The sequence below is a fragment of the Vipera ursinii genome (assembly GCF_947247035.1).
Source record: "Vipera ursinii genome assembly, chromosome: 1".
Classification (NCBI taxonomy): domain Eukaryota; kingdom Metazoa; phylum Chordata; class Lepidosauria; order Squamata; family Viperidae; genus Vipera; species Vipera ursinii.
The window spans coordinates 101,862,083-101,883,090 of record NC_139512.1 but is presented as its reverse complement, the minus strand read 5'-3'; the positions used below and the strand labels follow the sequence as shown (position 1 = coordinate 101,883,090).

The following is a 21,008-nucleotide window of genomic DNA, read 5'->3' as shown; positions in this document are numbered from 1 at the left end:
TTCAGCAGCAATTCTATTTCAGATGATGTTTTTCCATACAGCTTCAGATCATCCATGTAAAGGAGGTGGGATAGTCTGGCAGATGTTTTTGATGTTTGATAGCCATGTCCTGAGTTATTCAGTATTGTTGACAGAGGAAACAGTGCAATAACAAATAGTAGTGGTGATAATGAATCTCCTTGAAATTAACCTCTCCCAGTTTTTTACTGTTGACCTGCAACTGTGTCTTCCATTGTGCCATTGATCTTTGCACAAATTTTCTGACGTTTCTACTGACTATTTTTAGGCACTTGATTATCCAGTCATGTGGCAGAGAGTCAAATGCCTTTTTGTAGTCAATCCATGCCAAATTCAGGTTGGTGTTCCTTTTCTTGCAGTTTTCCAAGATCATTTTGTCTATTAGGAGTTGATCTTTTGTTCCTCTGCTATTGGGGCGGTTTCCTTACTGCTCTGGTGGAAAGAGATTGTTTTCAAGTAGATGCTGTTGTACTGCATCAGCTACCACACCAGTTAGCAATTTAAAAGTTGTTGGTAAGCAGATAATTGGCCTGTAGTTGCCTGGTGTTGCCCCTTCAGATATAATAATCATAATAGTAAAATTGGAGGGGACCTTGGAGGTCATCTAGTCCAACCCCCTGCTCAGGCAGGAAACCCTATACCATTTCAAACAAATGGCTGTCCAGTCTCTTCTTAAAAAGAGACAGACGTTTTACCTCCCCAGGGTTGTCTTCACACTTGGAAGTATGTCTTTTTGGGGAAGAAGTAAAGGAATAATTTTGTCCTGGTAAGAACTTCTTTTGTGAGCTAAAGAAACTTTGGTAAACCATAAAGAAAGATAACAGAATAACAGAGCTGGAAGGGAACTTGGGGGTCTTCTAGTCCACCCCCCTGATCAAGCAGGAAAGCCTATACTATTTCAGTATATTTCAGAAAAATGGCTGTCCAGTCTCTTCTTAAAAACCTCCAGTGTTGGAGCATTCACAGCTTCTGGACACAAGTTGTTCCACTGATTCTGTCAGGAAATTTCTCCTTAGCTCTCCTTAGTTCTAGGTTGGTTCTCTCCTTGATTAGTTTCCATCCATTGCTTCTTGTCTTGCCTTCAGGTGCTTTGGAGAAAAGATGGACATCTTCTTTGTGGCAACCCCTTAATTAGGTTGTAGCAATTGTTTTCATTCTTTCCTACCTTAATTTCCTTGCAAGCTCTTCCATTGAGATTTTGTTTTTCAACAGAATTTTTAAACACTTAAGGTATTATTGGAGGGACGGTAGGAGTTGGTTTGAAAGAAGTCCTTGTTATCTGATTACAATGTGCAACTACTGCAACTTCCAAATTTCTACTTTCACTTGTCTAGTATTCTAATGATAGGCTGTTATGCTGCATGATTAAACAAAAAATAATAATTCCTGGATCGTTTATTTAGTGTTCACTACTGAAATATTCTTGCTTGTTTGCTTTAACATTCTGGCTTGGAAATATCTGACATAATTGAGAATATTTGCATTGATTGGTGCATTTGGGTAAAATAAATTATAAAGACACAGAATTCAGAGTGGTAGGTTAGTGTTGGAAAGAAAGGAGGGTGAAACTTAAATATGATTCAAATATTGTGGTTTTTCCCATATTATTTTGGGGAAAAAAGAATAGATGCTGTTTATGTTATGGTGGAAAATATACATGAGGGAATAGAATTAAAAACTTTCTGTCTTCTTTCCAGACCTCTATTTGCATCTATAGTTTGATTTTCTGTAACAGAAAAATATTGGGGACAGATTTCCATCTGTTTATTCACTGTAAAACCAGTTGAGACCAACAGCCAACATTTGGTTCCTAGAGTGGCCAAGAGCATAGCTATGGGAACACCACAAATGTGATGGCAGACTTTCCCTAATCTTAACCAAATGCCTTTTTTAATGTTAACCAAATTCTTTTCCCTAATGTTAAGCAAACTGGGTCTTGAGAAGTATTCAGTCTGCTCTAATGAAGTTACTGTAGTAGAGCTACAGAAAATAGTGATAGTCTTATCCTTCGTGAAGATGAGGTCCCAATATTTGTCTCCAGCATGATTTACAAGTAGTTATAGAAAGTAACATTCCTAATTATTGCATTTAGAACTATTCATGCCAAACAGAATAATATGGAAATCTGGTATTTTGGACAAATAAACTATATATATGGAAAGATGCTTCCCTCAATGATTTGATTTATATTAAAAATTTTTGCCTTTTAATCACTAAGCTTTCTGTTGACATCATCAGAATAAGGGCTAAAGGTGGTCGTTTACTAATAGAAACTTGGCTGTCCAGTTGCCATTCAATCACCTGACATGTGGAGTTACTGCCGCCATACCAAACATGGACAAAACATGAACAACGACGCAGGTTAGTTAAACGAGTTAACCACTTACCATCTTCATGCTGGATGAATAAAAGTATGAAAGAGCTGACTCGCTTACCCATCAAATGACATGATGGCATGACAGGTGGAGTGATGAAAATACAAGTGGAAGGACAGCGGACTAATATGACCAGGACGAGGTGGATGACGAGGACATCAACAGCTGACGCACTTACACAGCAGATCAATGCCACGACTAACTGCAATGACAAGAGCAATGATCTGGCCACAGTGCCGAATGGCCACGTGCAACAGGATGGATGTGCTGAACAGCTGGGGGGAGGCAAGATGTCAAGATCTAAATGAAAGCCTGCTTATACGGCTGAGCTGGAACCGTTAAACTGTCACAGGGGTTTATATGTAGATTCTTCCCTTACTCGGATGATGTCAACAGGAGGTTGACGAAAGCTCATTGATTAAAAGGCTCTTTTGTATCCTGGAGTTCAGTAACTTTTTTGTTTTCTATATGTGTGTGTGTGTGTGTGTCTTGAGTGTTTTGTGCACCTTGTCGACCCAAATATGGGTGAAAACTTTTGCCTGTATCAGCCCAAACTAGGGCCATCTACAGGCAGCAGTCACAACTGTGACAATCATTTTTATATTAAATTTGGATTGCTAACAAAGAATTAAAGGGAGACTGATGTAGCTATTTCAAGCTTTTTGCTCTCATCAGTCAGCCACACCCTTCTGAGATTCGAACCTGGGCTGCTTGCATGTGCAACCTGGGCTGCCTAACATGCAAGCAGCCCAGGTTTGAATCTCAGAAGGGTGTGGCTGACTGATGAGAGCAAAAAAGCTTGATATAGCTGTATCTGTCTCCCTTTAATTCTTTATTAGCAATCCAAATGTTATATATATATATATATATATTAGGGATATATATATATATATATAGAATCCCGGGCATATCTGTGCAATAGTATAAAGTCCTCGAACTCTGGGATGAATACAAAACAGCTGTTTATTGTTAAAATAATAAAAAACAATAAAAGCAACTATTTATAAACCTAAAACAACAATTAGGGCAATTACGGTTAGCTAGGATGGGCGGCCCTGTTACACGATTATTGGGCAGAGCAATGAGTCAACAAGGTTTATAAACAAACTCCCCACCCCTAACACTCATTCTGATGACGCTGACAGTGGATCAGCGAAAGCTAAAGTTGTTTTAGGTTTGTAAATAGTTGCTTTTATTGTTTTTTTATTATTTTAACAATAAACAGCTGTTTTGTATTCATCCCAGAGTTTGAGGACTTACTATTGTGCGCGCATGCACACACACACACACACACACACACAAACACCGTACATAGTTTTATGATTTTCTGCCTCTCTTTAATACCATTCAGTGGTTGTCTGGATTTTTGCAAAAAGGGTAGCCATAATTTTCCTAATTAGTTGGTGATCCTGTATTTTTTACCAGGTAAACTTTGCTCATGTAAGAACAAAAGGTTAATGCAGAGCAGACTACTAAAAGTTAATACGATGCAGACTGCTCAAAATAATCTGTGGAATTTCAGTAGGTAAATAACATAATCATTGCTGTAGGTCCATCCTAGTTATTCAGCTTACTTAATAAGTCTATAAAACTATAATGTGGAATATTTGAATCTCTAGAATACGTTAAGAAGGTACAGAGACTTGCTTGTTAAATGTCCAATACTTGTTAGTCAGTTGTGTACTTAATAATCAGTATTATAAAGGTAAGAGTATTTATATGTGTAGTGTAATACACCTTGAAAGTGACATACATATATGCATCCCGATTGGAATTTTAAGTAAATTATGTCTCTTTTATATTAGGTATAAGTGATTATTTCTGTGTGAGTTCTGAAGTTATCCATCACCAGCATTTCATGTTACTCTGGGAATTAGAAATCCATTGTCAGTATAATGCAAACAGAAATAAGAGGCATATAATATAAAAATTCAGCCCACAGTAGGAAGGAAAGGGAACAATGAAATGAAAATACTCTTCTGACAGCTTCAAAATATACTTGCATGTAAACAGTTTTACTGATATGTTAAATAACTATCTGACATAAGATGTGGATTTGGCTACTACAATGCTCATGGAATCAACGCTTTCTAGAGTAAACCATATAATTCAATGTCCAAATAGTTGTCAGAAAGACAACTGTGTTTTCTCAAGAACTAAATATATTCTTTTATACTAATCCTGCATCTTTTTAGTCGAGCAGTCATTAGCATGTTTATAATGGTTCTAATTTAAAATGACATTTTCTGAATTTTATTCCTGAGTCATTTACAAATTGTTCATATTGGCTAAACAAAGGAAACAGATTGCATTTGATACTTAGTAATTTATCTGAAAGAAGAGAGGGTTAATTGTCTGAAAGTTTTTCTTTGTTTGGAAAAGTTCTGGGTCTCCCTCTCTTTCCCATTTTCTTTCTTCCAGAGGAGTGAGGAAAATGAAAAATTAGGAGCAGGGCAAGACTGACCACTCCTGAAGGGGAGTGTGGAACAGAATTTGAGCTGGCCCAAGATTATCTAAAACAGTTGGTGCATTCCTTAATGATCAAGTGGCTGAGAAGCTCAGCTCTCTCACAGAGCATCTGTGTTGATGTTTATATCTGTGCCTTGCTCTATGGGAAAAGCATGCTTTCTCCTATTTCTCTGCTAAAAATAAAAAGGAATAGAGCATTGTATGAGCTGTTTTTAGAGAACAAAAACATTGGAAAGGTGAAAGGTTTTGTTTTTTAGTAAATAAATTAAAAGAATAAATGTCAGGGCAGAATCTTGGGTTATCCCCATTTATGAGGATGGAAACAAAATGAGGGAGGGCGATTTAGTAGGGTATGGCATTTTATCTATGTGCACTGAAATGTTCATTATGTTTTTGTTTTGTTTTTTAAAAAAAGAGCTATCAGCTCTATTCCCAGTCAAGCTCAGCTTAGATAACAAGCCTGGCAACAACTAATATTTATATCCCAGTATTTGGAAAGCCCAGAGTTTCAATCAGAGCTAGTAATAGTTTGGGAATATCTTAAGAGTTCCGAGTGGAAGGAATGTACTTTGCAGACCTCATTTTTGGAGTGGATTTAGAAAATTGTAACTGAAGTCTAAGCTGCAAATTTTAACTTAGCGTGAAAATATGTCTTACGAAAGAGGTACAAGATTATTATATATGTGGATTTGTTAAATCTTAGTATATAATGCTTAGACAAATTATTGTAGGAGGCCGAGTTTAAATGGCACATGACTGAAGATTCTTCCGTCTCTTTGCCTTCATCTTTTGATACCTTTTGAAGTTCTTCAGTCAAAGTCAGTGGTGGGATTCAGCCAGTTCGCACCACTTCGGCAGAACCGGTAGCTAATTTTTTTGTTGCCCAGACCCAGAATGGACTTCTAGAAGTGGCATCCACAGAGAGAACCAGTTGTTCACATATTTAAATCCCACCACTGGTCAAGGGGATTCCCAAAACGATGTTGCTATTCCTAGCATAGCAATTTGGGAGCAATTGTCAAACTGTTTCCTAGTGAAAGTATCAAACACTTTAGCAGGGGATGTAAAACTTTCAAAAAAAGGAGGGATGTGCCATTAAGTCAGTGTAAATCCTTAGCATACTGGATTTTCTCTAGTATGAAAAAGAGGGCGTGCAACATAGCTTTCTTTGAATGATTAAAATAATCACATCTTGGCTTCTTTGGAAGTGGTTCCTGGTCTTCTCTACGTATATGTACGCGCTGACACAGTTCATTTGAGAAACATGAAAATAGCGGTTGCTTCATGTGATAGCTTTATCAGCAAACCCTGAGGTTTGCTGTCCCTTCCTTGCTTGCTATGTGAGGCAGCTGTTTCATTCTGAGTGACACAAACTGAGTAAATCAGGCAAAGCTGCCGGAAGTTTGCAGGTCAGCTTCTGTAAGGAAGGTCAAGTTGGTTTTTTTTTTGATGGAATTAAAAGTTTACATGTGCAGGTTATAATAATGATGAAAACAAATAAGAGGTGCTTCAGATAATAACTGAAAAGGAAGGTAGGCATGCCAACGCAGATGAGTAAAGGAAAATTGCTAAACAAGATTTAAAATATAAAATCGGAAACCTCTACAAGGAGCAATTCTATCTATGTGGTCACTAGGAGTTCTGAAGGAACTTTATGGCACATAATTAATAATTTAATCAATCTTACAAGGAACGTGAGGAAAAAAGATTAGAAAAGAAAGGGGAATCTGAAAAAAACAAAGATGAATAAGCTGCTTTCAGCATTAGCACAAATAGAAAAAGAGTTACACTTGTCTGATTCCTCCAAAACAGGGGTCTTCAAACTTGGCCCTTTTATGACTTGTGGACTACAACTCCCAGAATTCCTCATAAAAGGGCCAAGTTTGAAGATCCCTGCTCCAAAACAATCATAGTTTGGTAAAAGAGGGTTAATATACATTGGAAATAATACAAAAGAAACTTGCTACCCTCCACTGCTACACAGAACCACATTAGGAGATATCAAATAGAGTTCTATTTCACATGTCAGGGAATGTGTAATTTGTAAAATTTTAATATAACATAATAGGTGAACTGCTATGATTTAGAAATATGTGCAATCTAAAGTACAATGGCTTTTTCAACGAATCGTCATTCAGTACTTGTGAATGAAGCCAGGATTTGGCTTTGAAATTGTTGCATATTTTATGTTTTATTGGAATCTTTTTTTTTTTCAAATGTCCCCCCTTTAATCTGGAGCTGATTTGTTCTAGATGAAATAAAATGAAATAGAAGCTGAATTAATAAGTTGGAGGAGGAAGCTGTCTGTATAAAACAGGCATAGTGCCAGCAGTATAGTCTGGATGGTTCTTACTATGACCAGTCACTTTCAATTTGGCCCAGTAAAGTTAATGTATTATTATTTTGTTCTATTTCACTGTGACTTTGCATGGTGAAATTGATATTATAATTCAAGGAAGTTCTAATTAGAGTTTGCCCCTAATTTTGTAAATATTACTCTGGCCACTTGTATATTTTAAAGTGATTTTAATAGTCTTATTCTGATGCTTTGTTTTTAATACCATTTGCTTGATTGTCTCTGAATGTAAAGATGAATCGTAAAACTGAATTAAACAGTAAGTAAGATGGGACATTTTACATGATATAATGACTGTGTGAATTGATAATTAAAGTGTAAAGTCAGTGTTGAAATGGAGTATATGAAAGAAGAGAAACTTCAGAAATCCGGAGGTATTTTAAATGTAATGATCATTCTTCATTGCTCCACTTGTAAATATAGACTGAACCTTAATAATGTAAATAGAAATTGGTTGTTTTCCTCCAATATAAATATTGTTTTCTTGGGTATGATTTCAAGAGAGCTGCTTATGTTTCAGATATTGCTAGATTCCTCTCCATCACAGAAGACTTTTTTTATTGCAATATAGGGAAAGAAGAGATTTGTTTGAAATTGGTTTTCTGCAAACTCCTCCATGTATTGCTTAAAATATTTCACACATTTCCAATAATTAATAAATCATTAATGTGCTTATCTTTTGTGTCTATGCCTAGACATTGCCAAGATTGTATGTAAATAAACCATGTTTTAGATATAATAAAAGTCAATATCAGATTACTGTATGATAAACAACAATATGCTTTTAAAGAAGTGTATTTTAAAAAGTGAGCTTTTCATGGCAGTGATAGTTTTCAATTATATGGATTATATAAATGTATACTTTATTGAGATGTAATAAGTTTAAGGTGATATGAAATAATAATGTCTGAAAGCCAGGTCTTTAATCGTTAAGTTTTCTTTTAAAACCACATTTCTTTGCATCTAAGAAGTTAGGAATACCTTAAACTGAATTATTTTGCTTTTCTTCCTTCTCCATCCAGAAATTAGAAGGAAAAGGCAAAGTTGAGGCATTATGAAGTATACTTTAGGCTTATGTAGAAAATATTGATCTTTTCCAGATTTTTCCTTCTGCTAGTTCATGGGAATTTATTGGTATAATAATAGTTCAATTTTAGCACACTCCACCATTTTGTAACATTATTTCTATGGTTTAATATTTAAGAATTTTGGATGAATTTGCCCAATTATAAAATTTTAGATATTTTCTTCCCAAACCATAAAATCATGAAGAAATGTCATATCAGAACAATTTAATTCTATCAGTTTCATTTATTGATTTTAAAAATAAAAGCTGGTTGTTGCGTGGAAAAGGATATGTAAAAGCTTGTTAGTATATGGAAAAGAAATTTACAAAGAAACAAACATTTGTGAAAAAGCACCTTTGGGACAACCATGACCTGGATGACTGAGAATCTCCATAGACATTTCTCATTTTTTCTCTTTTGAAATTTCTTATAAGATTCCAGAAGTACTGAAAATTAATGCTGCCTGAATGTGCCTTAATTCTCTAATATATTTTACACTAATATCTGAATACAGTAGTGGTCATAATAGTGATATTGGGAGAAAGCCTCTTAGCTTAAATACTGTTACTTTATGTACATATCAGCTTAAAGCCAACATTGTTTTGTGGGGGTGAGGATGATTAAAATTTTGTCTGGGCACAAGAGAGTCATCATTATAAACTGATAGTATCACAGGCGACAAATTATAATGTTCTATTGATAATTGGTGGTTAGTTGATGCTTCTATTATCTGGCCAAAATTCATAAGAGTAATAAAAGCTTGTGATTGTTAAGATTAAATTGTTTGTTGTATGGTGTAACAAGTATTATAATGCTGCCTTTCACAACTTAAAGCCTCTTAATTTTGTTCCCGCTCATTGTTTTTTTTTCTTTCCTTCCATTTTAAAAGGATATAATTAGTAAATTGGCTTTCCTACTAATATACTACTTGGTGGAAAAGAAACAAGTGGCATTTTCTTTCCAAGAATGTACACATACTCTTGTAGACACAACTTGCAAAAAAGTTTTGCAGCAATCTTTTTTTCTGATAAATTGGTAATATGTATGCAGTTACAGGACTGATTATTTTTTACAAAGGTTGGCTACATGCAGATGTTATTCTAAACTGTTATTTAAAGCTTTTCCAAAAATGAGCAATAGTGAGCCTCAGAGAAGTGATGATATTTTTTATTGTTTAAGATTATATTTTAAATGAACTGCAATTTTACCTACTGTGTTTATCAGGAGTACAGAAAGCAAGTACACAAAGGCAAAAGGAAAAGCCATAATTAAAATTTGGGCCAAAGTCATTACTAGTTGCCACATGGATGGAATTGATATAGTTTGGGGCAGGAGTGTCAAACTGCCGGCCCATGGGCCAGTTGCATCATACAGAGGCCATGCCCACCCCAGCTCCGGCAATGCAAAAAAAGTCATGATATGTCGTGACAGGTCATGTGATGCGGCGAGTTTGACACCTGTGGTTAGGGCATAGATTGAAACACTAGGCAGCTGATTGATTTTCTTTCTTTCTACAACTGCATGTTGGAGTAATGGTGGGTAGAACAAAAGTCTTGGGTCCAATTCAGAATAGAACAATAACATAAGTCCTCCTATCTACAGAAGGTCAGTAGGCATGTGAGCAGGCAACTTAAAACCCTATTTTGTGACTTGGGTTCATTACAGGTGAGAGTACTTGGCTGGGAAGATAACTACCATGTGATTTTTTAATAAATTGCAGACACCCCCGCTCCTTAGATTTATCCTGCATGTCCCTCTTTACCATCAGTAAGATTGGTTCAAACCACTGTTCCAGCAGACAGTAAAGTTGATTTTACTGTGATTGGAAAGAAAATGACAAATATGTGGTTTGTTCTCCCTCTTACATGCACTCATCAATTCTCAAAAGTCAGAATCAGATCAGAGTTGGAAGGTCTGTTGGAGGTCTTCTATTCTAGCTCTCTGCTCAAGCAGGAGATCCCGTACCATTTCAGACAAGTGACTGTCTGGTCTCTTCTTAAAAACCTCCAGTGATGAAGCAACCACAACTTCTGACAGCAAACTGTTCCACTGGTTAATTGTCCTCACTTTTAGGAAGTTTCTCCTTAAGATCCATAGTGGCGCAGTGGTTAGAATGCTACTTCTGCTGACTGCTGGCTGCTATCAGCTCGGCAGTTTGACTCTCACTGGCTCAAGGTAGCCTCAGCCTTCCATCCTTCCGAGGTTGATAAAATGAGGACCCAGATTGTTTGCGGGCAATATGCTGACTCTATAAATCACTTAGAGAGGGCTGTAAAGCACTGTGAAGAGGTTTATAAGTCTAACTGTTGTTGCTATTAATTCCAGTTTGCTTCTCTCCTTGATTTGTTTCCATCCATTGTTTCTTGTCCGGCTTTGGTGCTTTGGAAAATAAATTGACCCCCTCCTCTTTGTGCAGCCTCTCAAATACGGGAATATTGCTATTATGTCCCCGCTACACATATCTATACTTTGTTTTGACTGTGTATTCAGTTAAACTTTTGTCTTGTGACATGTTTGTTTGAATTCCAGCAAAAATAGCTTTTTGCTGTAATAATTAAGGTGCTGGATTAGAAGTAGGGAGATCCAAGTTCATGTTTACCTTCAGCCACAGAAGCTCATCAAGTGACTTTGGGCTAGTCACTTTGTCCAGGCCAGTCTAACAGATAAGGTTGTGGTTGTTATGGGGTAAAATAGGAGGAAAAAATAACAATGAAGACCAGCCCGATCTATACAAAAGTCAGAGTGCAAATGTAATGAATAAATTAATGAATGCACAAACTTTCCACAACACAAAGATATATAAACAAACTGTGGACAATATGCATAACACAAGCTTTCTAGTGTCCTCTTTAAAAGAGGGTGGTGGTGGTGGTGGAAATTAAAACTGTCCCTATTTTACTTGAGTGCTCCTGAGAACTTGGATACTTCTCCTGTAAATTCCTCTGGAAGGTTAGGACAATATAGTTCTGGCATCATTCTTTATTTAGAAAGCTGGATATATTTTTATTCCTTGACTGTCTTCAAGTACATCAGCAGTTAATAGGATGCCACTGTCATAATTTAGGAGGCATGGCATTTCCTTGAGGCCACATTTTCTGGAAAAGGCTGCTCAAACTGCTTGCCTATTAATTTCATATTAACTTTTGCTAATACTTTCACCTTTCTTTATAGATTCATCTTGCATGGAAAAACTACTTTCTAAAGACTGGAAGGAAAAAATGGAGAGATTAAACACAAGTGAACTCCTTGGAGAAATAAAAGGTAAACTCTAATGTGGATACAATGTCTTAATCTGGAGGAGTAGTTCTCTAAAAAGATTGATGGGTGATAAATTCCCAGGAATGATCAACCAAACTTTATATGTAATTTGAAAGAAATGGGCTTTCAGGGCAGCAGTTCCTTTAGAATGTTTGGGTTTATATCCACGTGGATTTTATTTTATATTTAGCCTTCTCTCAGTGCTGATGAACTCTGTGGAATGAGATTGATTTTTATGCCTGGGTTGGAAATCTCCTTGATACATTTATGACAAAGCAGCTACCTCTTATTAAGCAGGATCTTGGGAACTCACTGCCACAATCTTTTTTTTTTACTTAAATTCCCTTAGATCAGGGGTGTCAAACTGCCAGCCAGTGGGCCGGACGCATCATCTGGAAGCCCCGCCCACCCCATTGCCACCAATGGCAAAACCGTCGCGATAGTTGCGTGACATCTTGTGACATCGCGAGTTTGACATGTCTGCCTTAGATAGTGTAGTCATGGGTGGTTTATGAAAAAAAAACTTGTTGCATTTTTGATTGAGAACAAAAATCAGGGCTTTGGGTTTCATATTTCTTTTGTATAGCTATTTCTTTCCTCTTGGAATTATTGATAATTGTAACCAACTTTGTGAAGCAAGAAATAATTTAAAAACAAACTAAAACGATTAAAGAATCCCAAATAAAAGAAATAAAGGTGTGGTCTTGTGACGAAGAACTGCTGTTTGCACTGATGGCTAATGAGAATTCTTTATTTTAATTTCCCAGTTCTTTACTTTAGAAAGAAGAAGTTGTTTGGAGAATAAATGAAATTTGTATTCTTCTTTTAATACATTTCTGCTTCAAGACAGTTTGAGTTAAGGGGAAAGGCTGCCAGGGTAAAAAAATGGGGGGGGAGGGAAAATCAACCATTTTTTTTCTGCCAGTATTACACATTTTGTAACAATACAACATATAGAATAAAAGGTAAATGTTGCAAAATAGACATCATTTTAGCATTAGATTTTGTAGTGTATGAGCATTTTTTTCCTTAGATGAGACTTTAAAAATAGCTTCCTGTCTCCATGGGCAGTTAGTCTGTTAGCAATATTTTATAAGAGGACCTATTCTTGATCAAGCCAAAGGCTTATTCTAGCTCTAGCTTTGTTCCTATTGTTGGCAGCTAAATGCCTGTGGGAAGCCCAAAATCAATCTGCAAGCGCAAAAACATTCCCTCATGTTCTTGTGCAAGTAATATCTCAGTGCTGGACTCAATATATAGCCATTATAATAGCCTATGATAGTCATCGACATCCATATTTTCCATGAATTAATATCCTTTTAAAACTTTCCAAGTTGATTCTAGAGTTTCACCAGATAATTCTCCAGTATGTATCCCAATGTAAAGACTGAATTATATTTAATACCTTCTCTCTCATGGTCTTGCGTATCACTTTTAATTAGTTTTGTAGAATGTTCTAATTGTAGGTTTTATTGTATGTTGTCCACTTAATGTGAGATGGGCAACCAGATAAGTTTGATGAATAAAATAAATTAAAAATGAATAAAAATTCTTTTCTATCTTACCAATTTGTTTTGTTTGCATGCATCTGTTAGGCAGGAGACATTATCAGAGGATTATATCTCTAAACAGCTAAATCCTAGTAAGATTCTTGAGGAAAAAATGATCCAGGATAAATAACTTGTGATCAAGGGGATCCTTTCCAGTATACCAGGATTAATAATGCACCTCTACTCTTTTCTAAAGAGCAGCTACTTCTGGCCTAATAGGGCTATTTCAGAGAACAGTGGATTCTTCTGGCTATTTAGAAAACTTGGCTATCTGGTTAGAGCACGGGTGTCAAACTCGCCATGTCACGTGATGTGTCGTGATCTATCACGACTCTTTTTGCACTGCTGGCAATGGGGTGGTATGATGAAACCGGCCCACAGGCCAGCAGTTTGACACCCCTGGGTTAGAGGATGCAGAATTTGGGGCATGTGTGCCAGTGGCTAGTATAGGAGTGCCTGCTGCTTCTCACAGGAAACATAAATTGCTGTAGTCCAGTCTAATCCATGTAGATGGCAATTTGGAGTGTTAATAGATTTTTAGGAAATTTTATAGGAGGACATTTGTGGAAGGGTGTATTTGTAAATATAAAAAATTCATGACCTTAGCCTCTTGGGTTCCTTATTAGAATGCTTATTGGATTTGTCCTCAAAACCAGTCCCAGAACTTTATTTGAAGATTCGAAAAAGATTTCCAATCCTTTTCTGACATCCTTCTGAAGAACCAAACAGAGTACACTGTCCAATTAAGGGGCTTCCCCCCCTTAAGTACGTCTTATTTCTTCTTTAATTTCTCTTATTTCTCTCTTAATTCCCTCCTATATTCTTTTCTTCTTGAACCTCTTATTTCTTCCCCTCCACTTCAAACTGTCCAAATTTTCATTTTCTATTACTTAATAAAAAGAATATGGTTATTTATCCCCATTAATTGTTTGTTTTGTAACAGCTTACATTAATCTTAAAACATAAAATTAACATATATCAATCCACGGCCTGAAGCATAATTATTCCACTGACATATTCTGGTCACATGTTTATTTTAATTGGCATATAATCTCCTTTAAGATCATATAAAGAAGTTATGATTCTTCCACCAGTCTAACAAAAGGGTGGATTGTGAATACTTTCAGCAACGGGTTGTAGCGTCCATTTCTGGAGGAACTTACTACTGAAACTTAAACTGTATTTATAGGCATTGTGGCTTAAATGTCACATGTGGTCTTTGTATAGCATGTTCTATTTTGGGATCGACATTGACTGACTGATGTGAATAGCTTTGCCCACTGAAGAAAGGCATTTTGCATTGTGAAGTGCTCTGAGTACAAAAATGACTGGTAGACTCTTTACATTTCTCCCTGGGTTTTAAATGACTTCACATAAGGAGATATTTTCAAATCGAACCAGTGTGGTAGTGGTTATGTGGATTATTTGTAATTTCAGTCGCATAATAATAGTTAACAAACAGGAAGGTTTATGCAGGTTTCTAGACTTTAAAAGCTTGGCAAAGAAGTTCAACTCTGTAAGAGATTCCATCTACAATGTAGGCAAAATCTGTATTGAATTTCATGCTGATGGAAATAGACCTTTCTCCTTTTAGGAGCTAGGAGAAGGACAGCCATGAAGTATAACGGCATGCATACTTTAATTGTGATGCTTTTCTGGAATCATGTTGGGACCACCCTGGGAACGTTGTTGTGCTATGTTGTGGTTACAAGTGCTACCTCTTGTTTTAAGAGGAGGAATAATTACTTTGGAATTAAGAATTCAAAAATGGAAAATATGGGTAAGCTGTCAGAAGTTCAAAATCCATGATAACAGAAAACACAAGATCAACCTGAATAAAAGGTTACCATGTTAGCTTGCTTTGCAGTTTATTTGAGATGTGTTGAGATTATTTCTTTAACAGTGCAAAACCACTTTTGGCATGTCGTGAGTGTATACAATAGCTTACTTTATAAATATATATCTTGCATATATATCACAGAAGCAGCCATAGGTTTTTAATTATGCCACTTTGTATGGTTGTAGACATTTCAAAGCTCCCCTTTGTGCTGTGTGTTATAAATGTCTTTTACTTCTTTTGAAGTCTACATGATATACATATGAGCAATTAAAAACACAGCTCAGGCTTGGAGACACTGGGTCTTCTTAATTAAACCTCAAACAAAAGCTACAAGCAAAAAACCCCTCAGTTGTATTAGAGTCATTGTTAACTGCTAGGCTTTAGAAAATAAATATACAGGAAAAAGATCAGTTGGTTCCAATTAGAGAAATCAGTGTAAATATTGAATACAAGGGGCCAGGGGAAACCCCTTAAAATTAATACCAGGTCCTAATTAGTAATATACTGCAGGGCATAACTTTATTTTTAGTAATGAATTCATTAAAGTGATCAGATGGCCAGAATGTGTATGTGTTTTAGGGTTACTATTTCATAAAAAGTGATGGGAAAAGAAATAAAGTTGGTCAAAGCTACAGCCATCCCAAATTAAATATATTCGTGTTATATTAATATCTGTGGAAAAGTTTGTAAATGTACTCTTTTCTAAATTGAGTTGGGAAATAAAGTCCTTAATTTTAAGCTAAAATGTATAGTTAAGTAACATTGCTTATGCATATTAAAGTGAGCGCTGATAAAGTCAGGGAACTGTACTTTAAACTTCACAATTAAGCACCCCTGAAGACTGTATGGAGTCACTGTTTTGTACTGTCCATTTGAAAACATCAAAGGTGTGAAGCATTTTCAAGGTTGGGAATGGTTTCAGAACAATGATCCTTTTTGTATTCATTAGATCAGCGTTTCCCAACCTTAGGAACTTGAAGATGTGTGGACTTCAACTCCCAGAATTCCCCAGCCAGCTATGCTGGCTGGGGAATTCTGGGAGTTGAAGTCCACGCATCTTCAAGTTCCTAAGGTTGGGAAACGCTGCATTAGATGATGTGGGCAGGGCATGCCTTCTAAGGCTGGCCTTATTTTTTTTATGTATTTTATATACATGTATATCATGAAAATTATACTTGTCATTTCCTAAGCAGTAGGAAGCGTGACTTTTGTATTTCTGTCTGTCTTTACAAAAAAATAAATAAAAATAAAATAAAATTCAACTCTGTTTATTATTTTCTTGTGTCTTTGCCTTCTATATTCATAAGCTGACTGATCTAGAGCAGAGGTCCCGAACCTTTTGGGCACCAGAGACCGGTTCCGTGGGGAAAGGTTTTTCCACAGACTACAGAGAGTGTGGTTTTGTGTGCTGCCTGCATCGCACGGATGGGGCTTTGCTTGTTTGTGTGGACTGGTTGCTGGCATGCCACGGCCCGGTACTGGTCCAAGGACTGGGGGGTTGGGGACCCCTGATCTAGGGTATAGGCAATGCTTAAAAAAATATTTCAATTAGGCAGGAAAAAAAGCTATACATAGTCATATTTGTTTGTGTCATGTAGCATGGCTAATTGCACAGTTCTGTTGGATGCTGGTGAGGATTTTACAGTGCAAAAGATGAAATGGAAGTATCATGTTGTTATGTGTGCAATAGATTATAGACTGCTCTATTGAATACATCTTGTGGAATTGGCTGCCAGCAAATTGTAGTTTTATCCCTTGTCTCTTTAAATCTAATTTGACATGTTTAGATTTGAATTATGAAAAACAAATGCTATAGAATAATCATTCCGTTATATACATGGGGGGTTATACTATGCTAAGCCATTATTTGCTTAGCCATAGTTTATTTAATAAATCATAATTGTCTAAGTTCACATGATATGCTAAAACTATCTTGCACAACTATATTATGTCTTAGTGTATTATGTGGATTCACTCATATAAAGTAATAGTTTTGACATGTAATATGAATATTTTTCTTATTTGATTTAATATTGGGGCATTAATCATATATATTTGGCCACCTTAATACTAAACATCACAATGCCTTGAAAACTTTGAAGGAAAATAATCCTTGCATTTATAAAGTTGCTTTATAGACTGATCAGTGTGCTTGCTTATGTTTAGAGCAAATTGTAATGCCTATTAAGATTTGTTTAAATAGGTTTCCATCACAACAGGTGCACAATTATTTTATGAGTAAAATATTATAAGCTTTCTAAATTAGCCAGGGCAAAATGCAAGTTGCTTGATTAAATAATCAAATCTGGTGCTTAAAATGCACCTGATTTCCACAGGAATTTCAAGATTCAAAGTTTCAGTCTATTTGGAAGGTTTTCTTCTACTCTATAGAAATTATAGTAAGTAAGCAAATGCTTACAGTTGTGTTTTACATAATTTGTCTTATATTGTACGGAGAGGGAAAACCACTAAATTGGAGTTAATACAGTAAGAAGATTTGCTGAGTGTATTAGATCCTATATTAAAAATAGGGAAATGTCATGCATAATGGTTTGATAGTGTCCAATTATTTAGAATAAGGCTACTACAACGGGGCTGCTAAAATCTGTCTGGTCATTAGCAAAGAAGTAAGGTTTTTTTTTTCCTGTCTGCTTTTTTGCTGCTGTCTAGCATTTTCCAAATTTTGCAAACCCAGATAAAGTAGATCTAATCTAGAAATGTAAGTCTTCAATTTATTAATACAATGCTAATTCTTATTACTACAGCATTGTTTAGTACAGTCTTCTCACAGTGGGATGTAATAATAAATCAATAAATCTTAAACTCATGTATGTTTAAACATTCTAGGCAGCATCCATTTTTATATAGCTTATTATGCTTGGATAGGTCTTTACATTGAGGTAAGAAAATACAGGCAAAATCATTTGGACTGAAGTGTAGATGTGCCATTTGCACAGTTGAAGATACATTCATTTGGTACATATTTACAAGTACTGAATGTTCTATGATTTTGAATTCTCACTTGATAGCTACTATGCAAATGGGCTTACAAACTGACATAAACTGAGAATATCAGAAAAAGGGTGGCGCCAGTTACAGAAGCTATCTTATCTACTCTACTATGTTGAAAAGACAATAGTTTTGGCTTGGACTTCATAACAGCCTAGAAAGTTGCTTTACCTCAAGTCAAGCTATTTGTCATTCTTGCCCAATCTTATCTTATTGACTGGCATTAGCTTTCCAAAGTCTTAACAGAGAAGCCATCAGTTGTTTATCTACTTACCTTCTAGATTAATAGATCCTGCCAATGTCTCATATCTTCTAAGATGTACGATCTTACCTATGATTTTCTAAATGCCAAGCTTTTGCTCACTTTCATCCCCAATATTGATAACTGTAAAATATATTGATAAAATAATATTCTAGCATAAAAATTAAATTATAACCAATCAAATTATCTTAATGGATTGAGTACTGGTGTATATTTACACACAAATGTGCACATTCACACACACATAGACATCCAACAAACACATTTTTTTTCTCTCTTCAGAGTTGAAGAAAGAATCTGGAAGAATTCCAAACCACAAAAATTAAGAATGGAGCAAGGAGGCAACAAAAAATGTAAATGCTGCTTTCTGCCTCTGCATATGTTGAATTTAAATAATTGTGTTGATGCATCAGTAATAGTAATTACTCATAAAAATTAGGGTCCTTATTTTGGGCAGCAATATATTTAAGTAGAGATGAAATTAGATGCAATTTATATTAATTAAGGATAATATGAACATTATGTGAGTGGTTGACATTTCTATTATTTTGAAAGCATGCCACAATATCTGAAGATGCAACTCTAATGTGACTTTGAAAAGCTGTAGATTGACATGTACCCTTAGAATGTTCTGTACTACAATAAAAGGCATGCAACCCTAATCTTATGAAATAAAAATTAATACCCAGGTTTCACTGGGTGATTCAGTTAAAGGTAGAATGGATTTTAATATTTACAAGAAAACTGCTTTTCACTGGCCAGTGATAATACATTTTAATAGATGCAATAAAATTTCAGAAATATATGAAGAGGAAAAACAAATTTCACTCAGTTTTTAGAAGAGGATCTTAGATCAATTTCTTAGTGCTTTATTACTGAATTTAGATGACAACAAAAAGATGTAAACTGCAGTCTGAATAAAGTTACATCTTGAATATAGATAACATTGCTAAATTAAGGATAGTTATAGCTGTGAATTCATCAATTTCAAAAACTAGAAATGAACATTTCAAAATAAATTCAGTTTTGCAACACTTATCACATTGTTTCTTTCTGAAGAAAAATGGTATAAAAATCATACTGGGTGGATAACATTGATACTGATGCAACATGATTGATGCTATAGGTAGTCCTTGATTTATAACCATTCTCATAGTGATTGTTTGAAATTACAATGGTGCTGAAAAAAGTAACTTATGGCCATTTTTCATACTTGTGATTGTTGCAGTGTCCCCATGGTCATGTGATAAAAATTTGGGCACTTGGCAACTGGCATGTATTTACAAAGGTCACATGATCACCTTTTGTGACAAGCAAAGTCAATGGGGAAGCTGGAATCACTTAAAATCTGTGTTACTAAATTAACAACTGCTGTTGTTCACTTAACAACTGCAGCAAGAAAAGTCATAAAATGGGGCAAAACTCAGCAACAGAAATTTTGGTCTCAATAGTAGTTGTAAGTCATGGACTATCTGCATGTAGTTTTGCAGACAAAATTTCTGAATTATTTTGCCATTCAGCTCTCAAAAAAAAATCTCAAAATTTGTAGGCCCATCAAAGTGCATACAATATGTAAAGACACAATATGATATGTACATGCAACACTGGTACAAATCATAACAATCTGTGCATTCTACCTGTGATCTTTTGAAGTAGAGATATTGATACGTAAGTCTGGGATTTTGTGCATTCTCCATAATGGAGCTAAAGCTCCTTCTTAAATGTGGTACAAATGTCATAAATTCTGGTACACATGGTCATAAATTCTGTGGTTTTAGTAAAGGATGCAGAACCCCTGTCTTATCTCCAAATTTTCTGGGTGGTCCTGTACATATTCTTAAATTTGCTTTTGATGGAAAGGCAAAAAAAAAGCAAGAAGATCTCATAGTGTATATTTCAGGACTTGCCAAACATATAAATTATCTTGAGTCTTTTCCCTGCTCACATTGTGGTGTTGGGGGTTACTGTTGAGTTGTTGGATATATTTGTAAATAACCAAATAAACAGTAAGGCACTGTGCTGAGATATTGTGGTTGGAAACCAAGATCTGTTTCATTGTGACTTCACATAAATGGCTTGAATTCTGATCAGTTAGGAAAAGAAAGGCATTAAGAAAAAAACAAAACAAATTTCAAACATTGCTGCTTAGCAGCTGCTTAGAAACATCTGGTTTATAAACATATTTATGCCTGTGGTTGAAGATATAATTAGACAAGAACCTTGTAAGAACATGGGTGGAACTATGGTTTGGAAAATGTTGGCCAATTCTTTTATGTGCCAGCTTATCATGATGTTGGAATCTTCAGTACATGGTTGAGAAGCTTGGTCTCTTCTCTTGCAACATGACCTTCAAAGTACAAAGAGTTTGTGGTTAGTTGGGGGAATGCATTTTTTCAGGCAGCTAGAACCACTTCATGTTCTTATAGAATTCAACTTTGGAGAAGGAAGGCAGACAGCAGTTTAAGAGCCTTTGACTATGTAACATGATGATTGCGGTTAGAGATGGTTCACGTGCGACTTTTTATTTTGCTTTGCCTGTCTTGGCTGAATATAAAATTCACAGAGATTTGGATGGTAAAACAGAAATAGTAATGCGAGTGCGCTCCTTTTTGGTTATTATTATCTATTTTTATTCTACTTAAGCTGGAAAAGTTTGGCTTCCTATAACAAGCTCTCTTAATATTAGAGATGATAATGCATTAGATTCAGAGGTGTTGCCTTGCTTATTTAACTGTTTCTGCTGGTGGAATTAATTCTCTTGCCATTTTTCCGCCTCTGCTTATCTCCTTTTGGGGAACCTCTGG

The 21,008-nt window shown here is 35.6% G+C and overlaps 1 protein-coding gene across 3 annotated transcripts in view; it reads left to right on the top strand.

Annotated features, from left to right (window-relative positions):
* The window catches only part of SOX6 (SRY-box transcription factor 6), a 315,755-nt gene that overhangs the window by 103,384 nt on the left and 191,363 nt on the right, over positions 1-21,008 (top strand). For all 3 annotated transcript variants that reach the window (XM_083348763.1, XM_083348764.1, XM_083348762.1), the window contains exon 4: positions 11,457-11,546. In XM_083348763.1, the coding sequence (XP_083204889.1) occupies positions 11,457-11,546 (90 nt within the window). The remainder of the gene's footprint in view (positions 1-11,456; positions 11,547-21,008) is intronic.